General features: G+C 47.1%; 1 protein-coding gene across 7 annotated transcripts in view; it reads right to left on the reverse strand.

The window, feature by feature from the left end:
* Positions 1-14,290, reverse strand: part of EVC (EvC ciliary complex subunit 1) — a 122,280-nt gene that overhangs the window by 21,700 nt on the left and 86,290 nt on the right. For all 7 annotated transcript variants that reach the window (XM_077300732.1, XM_077300731.1, XM_077300729.1 and 4 more), the window contains 2 exons: positions 12,004-12,151; positions 10,636-10,729 (listed from right to left, as the gene is read on the reverse strand). In XM_077300732.1, the coding sequence (XP_077156847.1) occupies positions 10,636-10,729; positions 12,004-12,151 (242 nt within the window). The remainder of the gene's footprint in view (positions 1-10,635; positions 10,730-12,003; positions 12,152-14,290) is intronic.

Raw genomic sequence — 14,290 nt, forward strand, 5'->3', positions numbered from 1 at the left:
TCTCGACAACCCTCTCTGTTCATGTCAACCTGCCACCCAGACACTATCCCTTGGCTACTGCCAACTCTAGATGTGCCTAAACCCTTTGACCTGTGGGAAAAAACAGATGTAAAATAAGTGCTGAGCCTTTCTGCTTTCTTTGCTCACATAACTGAAAAATCTTTTCTTCTTACAATGGGCTTCCCTGGCCAATCTTAGCTCACTCTCAGCTTTGGCCTTTCTGGTTACTGATTTACAGTGCCTAGTAACCTGAAGGTACTCCTCTTTAGAGCTCTGTCCTTCCCTCCATTTCCTGAACATTTCCCTTTTCTTTCTTAGTTCCTCTTGAAGTTCTCTGTTCATCCAAATAGGCTTCTTAGAGCTCCTGCAGTGTTTTCGTCTTTCTGGGATAGTCATTGATTGAGCATGCAATAGCTCTTGTTTGAGTAGCACCCACCCTTCACATGCTCCCTTCCCTTCCAGCATTCTCATCCATGATAGGACATTCATCATGTCTCTGAGTTTATTAAAGTTTACCCTACGAAAATTCAACATCCACGTCTGGCTACAAGCTTCCATGCATCATTCCAGATTGTGTTACCGCTGTGCTAGATTACTTGTTTGTCACTTGATGAAGTGGGAGTGATCAGACAATCCAGTGACAAATGATTTCTTGAGTGCCATGATTGCCCAACATCCTGCACTACAAAAAACAGCACTCACACTGATGATTGTCACACCAGAGCTGTGCTCGCTCCTCATCTAACCTCTGTGCCATCCCCAGAGATGTGAGGGTGGAGGCTAGGGTGGATCCGATTTTGGTCCTGTGCAATGCAAGGTCGATCAACAGCAAGACCTCTTCCAACTCTATGATTCTATGATTCTATGGTATTGGTTGGGACTTTGCTGAGAGGGTGGCCATCTGGCTGGTTTACCATCTACCCAATATGTTGCCAGATGTCCTGCTGTGCCTGATTGAGGTGGTAGCTGCCTAGGCGTTGCAGTACCCCAAGTTACTGGTCCTGGGGAACTTCAATGTTCTCACAGATGTACTTTCCCTAGAACCTGGTGTGAATCTGATGTCATCAATGGCAACACTAGGGCTCTTGCAATTTGTTGCTGGGTCCACCCAACACGCTGGCCACACACTTGATTTGATCTTCGGTGCAGGGATAGAGGTGGTTCTGGATGCAGCTTTAGGTGTGCCATGGTCAGACCACTATGCCCTGTGGGCCTGGCTCAAGATACCACCCCCTACCCAGTTGGGCTGCGGGTGTATTTCTGCCCGCCTGCAGAGACTTATGGATCCTCTTGGTTTTTGGAATGCTCTGCGGGACTCGATGCCTCATGGCATCTCATTGGCAGCCCTGGCAGAAAACTGGCAGTCCCACCTGACAGCTGCCATAGACAAAATTGCCCCTCAATGTCCTCTCCATCCTCAACTCAAATGGGCCCCTTGATATACGGGGGCGTTCTGGCAGAAGAAAAGGGAAGTGAGACAACTAGAGCGGGTGTGGCAGAAGACTCATGACGAGGTGGGAAGAACATCTTATTGCACGCTTATGAGAGCGTTTGACATAGCGGTGAAAGTGGCAAAATGACCACTGAATACATACCAAGAAGGGTCCTTCTCTCCTGGGGTATAAGAGGACATCTTGTTGGGTGAGATTCCACCGTTGGATCAAGGGAGGCAGGAACTTAACAGTTCTTCTTCCGGTCCCTAGGTGGCGCTCACCCAGCCCCTTCAGTTCAGCCACTGCCACAGCTGTTCTTATATCAGGCTTCATAACCACAATGTTTAACCTAGGAACCTCCTAACACAAGAAGAACTAGAGAAACATAACATTCAACAACAAAGGAACACACAAGATGACATGAAGATAAACTCTGCTCTGGGTTAAACTTCCAGTTGCTCTACGGCTAAGTATCTTCCTTGACGATGGAAGGGAGGGATCAAGATGTCCTCTTATACCCCAGGAGAGAAGGACCCTTCTCGGTATGTATTCAATGGTCATTCTCCTCCTGGGGCGAGGACATCTTGTTGGGGCCTCCCATAGCAGTCCGTATTTAGGGTGGGCCATCGTCATCTGTATTGATTATGTTTTGTAGCACTCTTCGCCCAAACGCTGCTTCCGCTGAGCTGTATGCATCTATCTTGTAATGGCGAATGAATGTTGAGGCACTGGACCACGTTGCTGCTCTGCAAATTTCGTGAATCGATGCTCTGCCAAACAAGGCTGCTGACGTTGCTGTACTCCTTACTGAATGAGCCATAATGCCAGATGGCGGTGTCAACTTCTGAGCCAAGTATGCTTCAGCAATGGCTGCTCTGAGACAACTACCTATAGCCCTGCTGAACAGCTTCGAGCCCTTGTTTGGGGCTGCAATAGATACAAATAGTGAATCAGACCTTCTAAGGCTCTCTGTTCTGATAATATAAGCTTTTAGAGAGCGCCGTACATCAAGAGTGTGCCACGTTATCTCTTTCGGGTGGACTGGTTTTGGACAGAAAGATGGTAAGACTAAATCTTGGTTAAGATGGAAGTTGGACAGAACCTTTGGTTTGAAGGCTGGATCTGTTCTTAGTACCACTTTATCCTTGTGAAAGATGCAGAGTTCTTTTCTGACCGATAGAGCTGCCAGTTCTGATATCCTTCTGGCTGAAGTCACCGCTATAAGGAAGATTGTCTTCATCCTCAGATGTTTCAATGAAATGTCCATTATTGGCTCAAAGGGGTGTCTCGTCATTCCTGTTAAAACTTTATTCAGATTCCAAGTAGGGAATCTATGGGCAATTGGGCCCTGAATCTGTAGCCCCTTTGAGGAAACGTATTATATGAGGATGTTTAGAAATCATCTTGCCTTTAAAATTTGGTAGGACAGACACCAGGGCCACCACTTGTCGCCGAAGAGTAGCCACCTTCAACCTTTGTGCCAGACCATCTTGAAGGAACTGTAAGACATCTCTTAGTCTTGGAGATAGGTGGTTCACCTTTTTCCGCCAACACCAGCGAACGAATGCCTTCCATGAGGTATTGTAGATCCTGTTGGTCGACTGGCGCCTTGATGCCATCATTGTATCAACCACTTCCATATTGTAGCCTTCCTTCATCAGGTGGCCCCGCTCAACCTCCAGGCGGTCAGTTTGAGCCATTCCGGATCCGGATGCCAAATAGGTCCTTGTTGAAGCATGTCCAGTTGCACTGGTATCTATAGCGGCTCCTGCACCAACATGCACACCAGGGTTGAAAACCACGGCCAACAAGGCCATCTTGGAGCTATTAGTATCACCTCTGCCTTGAGTTCTTTCACTCTTGTGAGCAGGCGTGTGATCACCGGGAACGGTGGAAAGGCGTATAGCAGGCCTGTTGGCCACTGGGCCAACAATGCGTCCATCTTCTCCGCTGATGGATGGAAGTACCGGGAAAAGAATCTGGCCAGCTGACTGTTGTTCGCTGTTGCAAATAGGTCCAGTTTTGGCTGACTCAAGATTGATGTTATCCAAGCGAAGATTTCCGGCTTCAGACGCCATTCCGCTGAGGACACCGTCGCTCTGTTGAGCCAGTCTGCTTGAACATTTTCTTTTCCCTTTATGTATTCTGCCCTTATCGATAACAGGTTGGATTCCGCCCAACACAGGGTCTTCATGGCTTCTCTGTGAAGGTTTGATGACCTAGACCCGCCTTGATTGTTTAGGTAAGCCTTCGTTGCAATGTTGTCCGTTCTTACTAACACATGGATGTTTTTTAGTCGAAATTGGAAGTATTGCAGAGCCCTGAATACTGCCTTCATTTCCAGGACATTTATTGGAAGTGTCAATTCCTCTGAAGACCATCTTCCCTGGGCTGAATGGCCTTCCAGCGTGGTCCCCCAACCCCTCAGGCTGGCATCTGTGAACAGTTGTTTTTCCAACCTGGGGCCGAATAGCTTTCCTTTTGAGAGGTTGTACTTCTTGGTCCACCAGGACAAGCTGGTTTTGACTGCTTGTGGTACCTTTAATTTCTTGTCCAGTTTTATCGAAATCTGGTGTTGGAATGGACGCAACAAGCTCTGTAGCTGGCGAGAATGCAGTCTTCCCCATTCCACGGTGCACAAGTTTGACACCAAGACGCCCATCATACTCGCTAGTGTCATTAGGGGCGACGTTCTCCCTTTTATTATCTGATTTGCCAACTCCCTGGTTTTTTGTACCTTCTTCTCTGTCATGAAGAGTCTGGATGCCATCGTATCTATCAGGACTCCCAGATGCTGAAGGGACTGAGACGGGATTAGTGAGCTCTTCTGAAGATTCACGATGAACCCAAAATCTTGAAGAATTTGCAATGCATTTGTGGTGTGGCTGATGGCTTGTTGTAGAGATTGTGCCCTCAGTAACAGGTCGTCCAAATACAGATGCAGGTGAATTCCTTGCTTCCGTAAGAAGGCTACTGGGGCGATTAACAGCTTCGAGAATACTCTGGGCGCTGTTGAGAGTCCAAACGGTAAAGCTCTGTATTGATAGTGGTGCTGACCCACACAGAATCTGAGGAACTTCTTGTGGCCATCCCAAATCGGTACGTGCAGGTACGCCTCCGTGAGGTCTAATGATGTGAGGTACTCTCCTTTTTGTATCGCCTCCGAAATGGATTTGAGAGTTTCCATCCTGAAATGGCGAAGTTTGATGAAGTGATTCAGGAACTTTAGGTCTAACATTGCTTGCCAGTCCCCGTTGGATTTGGGGACTGTGAAGAATATCGAGTACACACCCGTCTTTTCTTCTCCTTGAGGCACGGGTTCTATTGCCCTGATGTCGATCAAATGTTGTATGGCAGCTTGAGTTCTTTCCAGCTTTGTTTTTGATCTTGGGTAGGGCGACTGAATGAAGCGATTTGGTGGGAACTTGAGGAACTCTATGGCGTAACCCTGTTTTATTATTTCCAATGACCAGCTGTCTGCCTGGTATCTTGTCTACTGATTTAAAAACAGGGCTAGCCGTCCTCTCACCGGAATGATGGAGTCATGCCTTGTGAGGTTTTCCGTCTCTTTCCTGCTTTGGAGGAGGATTTCCTCTCTGGAATCTGTTGGAGTAGCCACCTCTGAAGTTCTGTCTGGAAGTGGACCAGCTAGATCTTCTGTCTTGCCTTTGTTGTATGAGCCAAAGGGACGAAAGGAGTTACCTGAAGGTTGGGAAAATCTTCTGTCCATTCTCCGCAAAGTCCTGGGCATTACCTGCTTTTTATCACGTGTCTCCACCAGGACCTTGTCCAGAGATTCTCCGAAGAGTTTCGAGCCATGAAAAGGATAAGCAGTGACAATTGATTTTGCTTTTGTGTCTGCCTGCCATGCTCTCAGCCACAGTGTTCTTCTCGCTGCTGCTGCTGTGGCCATGGCTCTGGCGTTGAAGATGGATGTGTCCAAAGTGGTGTCTGCTGAAAAACAAGCTGCTTTTAGTACTCAGTTGAATCAGCTTCTTGACCCACATGATAGTTGCTCTGGATACAATTGAAGCTATTGAAGATGCTCTTAGAGACATTGCTAAAGTTTCATGAATTTTGCGTAAGGCAAAGTCCGCCTTCCTATCCATTATATCTCTTACAGCTTCCTGACCATCTTCAGAGAGAAGACTATAGGACTGCAGCCCTACTACAGGGGCATCCACAAAAGGAGTCTTTAGTATCTCCTCTGCATAATCAGGCACGGTATACAGCTTTTTGGCATACGCTGGTAACTGTCTGTTTGCCATGGGCTTCTCCCATTCTGCCCTGAATTTTTTCTCAAAAAATACAGGCAGTGGAAAATTCCTAGGAAGATCTTCCTCTGGAGGAAAATATTCTTTATTACCATAAGGCCTTCTAGGGTCTTGATCCGTGCATTAAGACATTTTGACAGCTAATATTGGTAGTCTTCTGGTTTGAAGAATCTTTTGGATACCTCAGGTAATTCCATAATTTCAATCACTTCTTCAATTACAAAAATTCCCCATCTTCCTTTACTGAGGAATCATCTGCTGTTGATGGGGAATATTCCCTGTCAGGACTCCCAATGGGGCCTTTTACGTGCTGCTTTTGTGGGCCAGGAGGCCAATGGGAGACTGAATCCCCATAATCCTCCCTCTCTGAGTCAGGAGAGGCCTGCCTGCAACATCTGTGCCCTTCAGGCCCTCTTTCTCTTTTATCTAACTGAGCTTGGACTACCTCTGAAATACAGGCAATTAACTCTTTAGATAATAAATTTTGCCCACTGGGCCTTACTGTACTCCTGGATCGGATCTCCTCTCCCTCCTCCTCAACCCCGGTCTCCTCGCGAGTAAGCGTGGACCGGGATACAGCCGCGGAGCCGGCCACCCGAACTTCTTCAAAATGGCTGCCGCGCTTCTTCTCCCTGCTTCGTTCCCTCGCATCAAACTTCTTGCAGCATTTTACCCCTTGGCGGCCTGGCTCCTCATTGGCTGATTTGGGGACGGCCTTCGGCGCGCCCTCCAGCTTCCTCAGCTCCTGCTCGGTGGGTTCCATTTGGCGCCTCTAGCTCTCCTTCTGATAAGAGGTCGTCTGCCATTGTATTAGAGCGGAGCCAGTAAATAAGCTTAGTTGGGAAGTTTTGCCTTTACTGGCTTTTTCCCAGAGCAGAAATTACAATTGGGGGGGGGGGGATTTTTTTTTTTTAAGGAGGAGGAGCAAACACACAAACAGAGACTGTCGAGGAGGTAGCCACGAACAAACAAGGAAACAATAGGAATGAGGTAAAGGTAGAATCTGAGGTAAAATCTACGCAGATCTTCCAGCTTCTGCTCTCCCTCCGAGGCAGAAATCGAACTGAAGGGGCCGGGTGAGCGCCACCTAGGGGCCGGAAGAAAAACTGTTAAGTTCCTGCCTCCCTTGATCCGACGGTGGAATCTCACCCAACAAGATGTCCTCGCCCCAGGAGGAGAATGTGAGTTTTTTGCCACGGAAATCGCGTCCGCAAGCTCTCATCCAGCCAAACTGTTTAGGGTAGTTCGGTTTCTTACCACCCTCAAGGAGGGGTGCCAAAATTTTAGTCAATGGGAACTTGGCTGTGAGGCATTAGCAAGCTATTTTGAGGATAAAGTCTTGTTGTTCCGCCGTGATCTTCCTGCCACAATTAATACAGTAAAGGAACTGAAGGCCTGTTGGCTGCCTTTGGAGGTGAAGTTTCATGGCGGGTCAGCAGTGCTAATTCTGAGATCTGTAGGCCATGTTTGACATGGTCAACCTTGAACTGCTGGCTCAACACCTCGCTGTGATCGGAATACAGAGCACAGCTCTGAGCTGGATACGCTCCTTTCTCCATAACCGGACCCAGAGGGTAGTAGTGGGGGATGAGTTATCGTACTCCTATTTGCAGTCTTTTTGGTCCTGGCCCTGACCTGGTGGAATGAGCTCCTGGGTGAGCTGCGAGTCCTGTGGGAACTTTTGGCATTCCACAGGGCCTGCAAAATGGAGCTCTTCTGCCATGTCTATGGTTGGGCCTGGGGCAGTGGGGGAAGATCAATGCCCCTCCCCGGTGTCAAGGTGCAACTCTGGTTACCTTGTCTCTCCTTCCTCTTCCCTCTAGAGGTAGGAGTGTGGGGGATGGGGGGGTTTCCTGTATGTTGTTGGGTCTGTTTGGTTTATTGTATCTTATATTTTTGTGTCTATTTTAACAGGGTTTTTAACTGGACATCTGTAACCCACCATGAAACTGCCTGGGAGTGGCAGGTAACAAATAGTAATAGTAATAGTAATAGTAATAGTAATAGTAATAGTAATAGTAATAGTAATAGTAATAGTAATAGTAATAGTAATAGTAATAGTAATAGTAATAGTAATAGTAATAGTAATAGTAATAGTCGTGCCAGGAAAAAAAAGAATATGAACATGTTCAGATTCAAAGATAACAAAGTAGGTTGGAGGAAGAAATGCCAGTGGTGTTGGTGGTGGGGTGAGTGGATACAGACTCTAGGCAACCTTCTTTACGTCAGGAGCTGCTATTAGAGACACTAGGAAAGAAATACCCATTTGGAGAAGAGATCTTCTGTGATGAGATCAGTTACCCTACATATATGCTCTTCTTTAACATCCATTTGTTTCTACCCGCTCTTTACTTTTAACTTTGGCAGGTGGCAAATTCCCAGAATAAATCAATATTGAGCAAAGTTGCTGGTTTCTATAGTTGCTTTCATTATTATAACACCAATACGTGAAAAGAGCCTTTCATTTTTTTTCACCAGTTAATAACTGGATGAAACTGCCCTAATAATTGCAGTTTGCATTTCCTTAAAAGTAACTAAAAATAGTCAACATGTTTAATTCTGATAAACCTACAATGGATCAGCAGATTCCAAATCATATTTATCATGTAAAACTATCCTTTAAAAAAAATCATGTATCACTGCTGATTGTGCCTCATTAAATGTTGTTTTGCATTTTGCATTTATGCAAATAGCAAGTTGTTCTAAGGACTTTGGCATGCATATTCATTTGGGAACAAACACATTCCTTCAATGACAAGCAAAAAGGGATGCAAGGAACCTGGCTTCTGAAGTACGCCTCAGTCCCACAAACATCTGTCAGAGAGCCAGCTTGGTGTAGTGCTTAGGAATGCGGACTTCTAATCTGGCGAGCCGGGTTTGATTCCCTGATCCCCCTCCTCATGGAACCAGCTGTGTGGCCTTGGGCTTACCACAGCATTGGTAAAGCTATTCTGATGGAGCAGGAATATCAGGGCTCTCTCAGCCTCACCTCCCTCACAGGGTGTCTGTTGTGGGGAAAGGAAAGGGAAGGCGACTATAAGCCGCTTTGAGCCTCTTTCGGGTAAAAAAAAGTGGCATATAAGAACCAAGTCGTCGTGGTCTTCTTCTTCTTTCTTCTTCTACTCACAGTTCAAATGAATCCCTCCTGTCTACACTGAATTTGATTTGCATTTTGATTTTGGGTGCTTTAAATTTTCCCTATGCAACATGCATGATTGATCCGGAGCTACCCTACCTTTCCCCCATGATATCCTGGAGAGGTAATAACCCCTGATATTTGAAAACCCGGCATCAGGAATTGTGCCTGGCATCTCCGTGCCTCACAGCAAAAAAGTCTTCTCTGATTGGCCAGGGCATCAGTTCAAAGTCTTCCTGATTCCTGGTTGAAAGGCTTGTCTTAAAGTGACTGCGCATCAGAAGCCCTAGCTTCTCTCAGCAGAGATTTGCCTCTTGGTTTTATCCCCCTCCTCTCCCCTCTCCTCAAGAAAAGAGACTCCTGCTGTGCTTGACTCCCCTCCCCGCTCTGAGCTTTCCCAATCAAGTGCAGAACACTTTCTGTTTCAATTGGGGGGGAGGAGGATAGAATCATAGACTCATAGAATCATAGAGTTGGAAGGGGCCATACAGGCCATCTAGTCCAACCCCCTGCTCAACGCAGGATTAGCCCTAAGCATCCTAAAGCATCCAAGAAAAGTGTGTATCCAACCTTTGCTTGAAGACTTCCAGTGAGGGGGCGCTCACCACCTCCTTAGGCAGCCTATTCCACTGCTGAACTACTCTGACTGTGAAAAACTTTTTCCTGATATCTAGCCTATATCGTTGTACTTGAAGTTTAAACCCATTACTGCGTGTCCTCTCCTCTGCAGCCAGCAGAAACAGCATCCTGCCCTCCTCCAAGTGACAACCTTTCAAATATTTAAAGAGGGCTATCATGTCCCCTCTCAACCTCCTTTTCTCCAGGCTGAACATTCCCAAGTCCCTCAACCTATCTTCATAGGGCTTGGTCCCTTGGCCCCAGATCATCTTCGTCGCTCTCCTCTGTACCCTTTCAATTTTATCGATGTCCTTCTTGAAGTGAGGCCTCCAGAACTGCACACAGTACTCCAGGTGTGGTCTGACCAGCGCCGTATACAATGGGACTATGACATCTTGTGATTTTGATGTGATGCCTCTGTTGATACAGCCCAAAATGGCATTTGCCTTTTTTACTGCTGCATCACACTGCCTGCTCATGTTTAGTTTACAATCCACAAGTACCCTAAGGTCTCGTTCACACACAGTGCTACCTAGAAGCGTATCCCCCATCCAGTAGGCATGCTTTTCATTTTTCTGACCCAGATGCAGAACTTTACACTTATCTTTATTAAATTGCATCTTGTTCTCATTTGCCCATTTTTCCATTGTGTTCAGATCTCGTTGAACTCTGTCTCTATCTTCCGGAGTATTTGCCAGTCCTCCCCTCATCTAGATCATTAATAAATATGTTAAAAAGTACCGGGCCGAGCACCGAACCCTGAGGTACCCCGCTACTCACCTCTCTCCAGTCTGATGAAACACCACTGACAACAACTCTTTGAGTGCGGTTCTCTAACCAATTCCCTATCCACCTAACGATCTGAAAATCCAGATTGCAGTCCTTCAACTTATCCATCAGAACATCATGGGGAACCTTGTCAAAAGCTTTACTAAAATCCAAGTAAACGACATCAACCGAATTTCCACGATCCAGCAAACCTGTTACTTGGTCAAAAAAGGAAACTAGGTTGGTCTGGCAGGACCTGTTGGAGACAAATCCATGCTGACTTCCTTGGATAGAGTAAGACCTGAGTTCAAATCGATCTGAATTCAGCGGGATCCACAACAGAAAAAACAAAATATGTGTAGAATCAGTCCACATCATAGAAAGCAAAGCAGCAGCTTTTTCTTACCTGTCCCAGCCAGCAGGTGAAACGTTTGGAGGGTCTGGACGGGCTCCTGGCACACAGTTCCACTTCTTTTGATGTCTTTGGCATCCAGTCCTTTCTGTTAAAATGCCATTTCTCTATGAGTGCCTGCTCGTTTTCACATGGCTCATAACCAGCTCTTTATGCCACAAAATTATAACAGCCTGTTAACTGAGATTTCTTATCAGCACCACGCAGCACACACCAAATCAAACCTTGCCAGTTCCCGGGAAGCGACAAAACAGCTCCTTTATACACCCCAAGTTATACTTTAGAGTAGGTAACTAAAAACTCCAAAGCAAATTATCAAAAACATTATTAAAATTTAAATTATTCAAATCATTTTAAAAATGCATGCAGATGTCAGGAGCTTCTTAAAGTTTGCTCACAACACAGAAGGGAAGACTGGTGTGGTGTTGTACTTGGAGTAGCTGCCCTGTCTTGGGTTCAAATTCTCACACTAGCATGAAAAACTTATTCAGTCCAACCCACTTTGCAGGGCTGTGAAGACAATAAGAGCAAGCAAGAACCACAGAGGCAGCTCTGAACTCCGGTTTTGGTGCGTGTGGATAAAAACTGGCAGGACCCTTAAAACAGAATTCTGCCTGTTTTAAGGCTGGGCAGATGGAAGTTGTATTGCTGGGCTCGAAAATGTTGCCTTCACCAGCCCAGTTCTCCCTTCCCTGGCCCTCCCATGACAAATTGCCAGCACTGGAGCCAGGACTGAGGCTTAAAGCGGGGCTAGATAAAAAGACTGAAATGTGAAAAGTGGGAGAAGGGGCGGGAGTGGCAGCAGGGGCATTGTGCACCCTACAATTCTGGTTGAGTAGAACTGAAAACAGGACTGAAGAGACATGAAAGTCCTGCTACTTTCTTCAAGGAGAAGGAGAGGACTGATTTAGACAGGCCAACAAATCTGGGGGCAGCCATGGGGCAGAATGGGCTCCATGCCTTCTGGCTAAAGGTTGGGGATTCTGAGTAGGGGTGAGTCCTTGGCAAGCAGCACAGGAAGGAGACAGCCTGTGCCCCCTCTCTTTGCTTGCCATGGAGTTGGGCTACTTGCAGGAAGTTTTTAACCATCAGGTGCCTTCCAGTGTGATCCTCTGGCCACAACCTGAAATGGTGTAGAGTAACAGGATAATTGCCATCTCTTTTTCCTGCATGTGTGAACAGGCCCACATTTCCTTATGAACAAGGCCCATTTTATTCAAGTGGGACTCAACACCAATAAACCTGCACAGGAGTGCCTTCCAAGCATACTGTGGATACCAAGAGAGGCAGATTGGGGTGAGAGTGCCTACCGTTCAATTCAAATTGAAATTAAGGTAGCCTTGCTCCTCCCAAGTGGCTTACCCTGCAATGCTCTCCATGATACACCTTCGTGACTCTCTTGGATCCTGGCCACGTGCCCGGAGTAATTCTGCAGCAGCCTCTGGGCTCGGTCATAGGACGTGTAAATGTTCTCCATGGACTCTTCCTTCTGCATCTCCTGCAAAGCACTCTGCCATTCACCACGGCAGGAAACAAAGAAGCCAGTTTATTTATTTATTTATTTATTTAGATTTATATACCGCCCTCCCCGAAGGCTCAGCATTCTGCCCTCCTCCAAATGACAACCTTTCAAATACTTAAAGAGGGCTATCATGTCCCCTCTCAACCTCCTTTTCTCCAAGCTGAACATTCCCAAGTCCCTCAACCTATCTTCATAGGGCTTGGTCCCTTGGCCCCAGATCATCCTCGTCGCTCTCCTCTGTACCCTTTCAATTTTATCTACATCCTTCTTTAAGTGAGGCCTCCAGAACTGCACACAGTATAGCCTTAAAGTGATTACCAAAACCTTAAGCTTAATCCGGAATTCAATTGGGAGCCAGCCGAATTCTTGGAGTACGGGCCAGATGTGAGATCTCCACAATATCTTAGTGAGAATCCAGGCCGAGGCGTTCTGCACCAGTTGTAGTTTCCGGATCAAGGATAAGATTAGGCCTGCGTAGAGCGAGTTGTAGAAATCCAGTCTAGAGGTGACCATCGCATGGATCACTGTGGCTAGGTGCTCTGGCTCCAGGTAGGGTGCTACTTGTTTGGCTTGGTGGAGGTGGTAAAATGCCAGCCGCGCTACCTTTGTGACCTGGACTTCCATTGTAAGGGAAGCATCCAGGATCACGCCCAGGTTCCTGGCAGTAGTGAGTCGCTAAGAGCTGCACACCATCCAGGGTGGGCAGATGGGCTTCCTCCCATGGTCCCTTCCTACCCAACCACAGGACCTCCGTCTTTGCAGGGCTCAGCTTCAGACGACTCTGCTTGATCCATTTTGTCACTGCTTCCAGGCATCTGGCTAAAGATTCGGGGGGGGGGGGGAGTCAGTGCGGTCATCAATCAGGAGGAAGAGTTGGGTGTCATCTGCATATTGGTGGCAACTCAGCCCAAGCCTCCGCACCAGCTGAGCAAGAGGGCGCATGAAGATATTAAATAGGATAGGACTGTTCCTTGTGGGATTCCACAAGTGAGTTGGTGGCGGCCAGATACTCTCCCTCCTAATGCTACCCTCTGTCCGCGACCCTGGAGGAAGGAGATCAGCCATTTGAGGGCTGTCCCCCGTATCCTGGTGTCGGCAAGGAGCTCATGATCGACTATGTCAAATATAATAAATAAATAAATAAATAAATAAATAAATAAATAAATATAAATAAATAAACGCTGCCAACAGGTATAACAGTAGCAGCAGCGCTGACCAGCCCTGGTCTAGCTGGCATCGGAGGTCATCCGTCAGGGCAACTAGCACTGCCTCCACCCCATGGCCTGGCCGGAAGCCCAACTGAAATAGGTCAAGGGCTGAAGTTTCCTCCAGGCTCTCAGCAGCCCTTTCAACCAACTTCCCCAGAAACACCAGATGCGAGACAGGCCGGTAGTTGTCAGGCTCCTGCAGAGCCAAGGATGTTTTTTTGAGCAATGGGCGTACCACTGCCTCTTTTAATCCCTCCGGGAATTCTCCCGTTGAAAGGGAGAGGTTGATTATTTCCCGGAGAGGGGCTCCTATTCTTATGTCTGTTGTTTTTAGGAGCCATGATGGGCATGGGTCTAGTGGGCACGTGGTTGGCCTCATTGTGGTTGGCATCATCCTGTTTACTTCATCTAATGAGAGTCGTCTGAAGTGACTCACTGTTCTCTCCAAAGACGGCAAAGGGACCTCCAGTTCACTTACTAGGTCTAAAGTTGGAGGAAGGTCATGGCGGAGAGTCGATATTTTGTCTGCGAGGTAAAAGGTAAAGGTAAAGGTATCCCCTGTGCAAGCACCGAGTCATGTCTGACCCTTGGGGTGACGCCCTCTAGCGTTTTCATGGCAGACTCAATACGGGGTGGTTTGCCAGTGCCTTCCCCAGTCATGACCGTTTACCCCCCAGCAGCAAGCTGGGTACTCATTTTACCAACCTCGGAAGGATGGAAGGCTGAGTCAACCTTGAGCCGGCTGCTGGGATCGAACTCCCAACCTCATGAGCAAAGCTTTCTGCGCCACAAGAGGCTCTTTTTTGTCTGCGAAGTGACTCGCAAATGCCTCACAGTTAAATGCCTCTACAAACACATACATGTCAGAGGGACAATGGTTTGCAAAAGGGGTGAATCTGTCTCCCTGGCTAAACAGAGG

Source organism: Paroedura picta, chromosome 10, assembly GCF_049243985.1.
Source record: "Paroedura picta isolate Pp20150507F chromosome 10, Ppicta_v3.0, whole genome shotgun sequence".
Lineage (NCBI taxonomy): Eukaryota > Metazoa > Chordata > Lepidosauria > Squamata > Gekkonidae > Paroedura > Paroedura picta.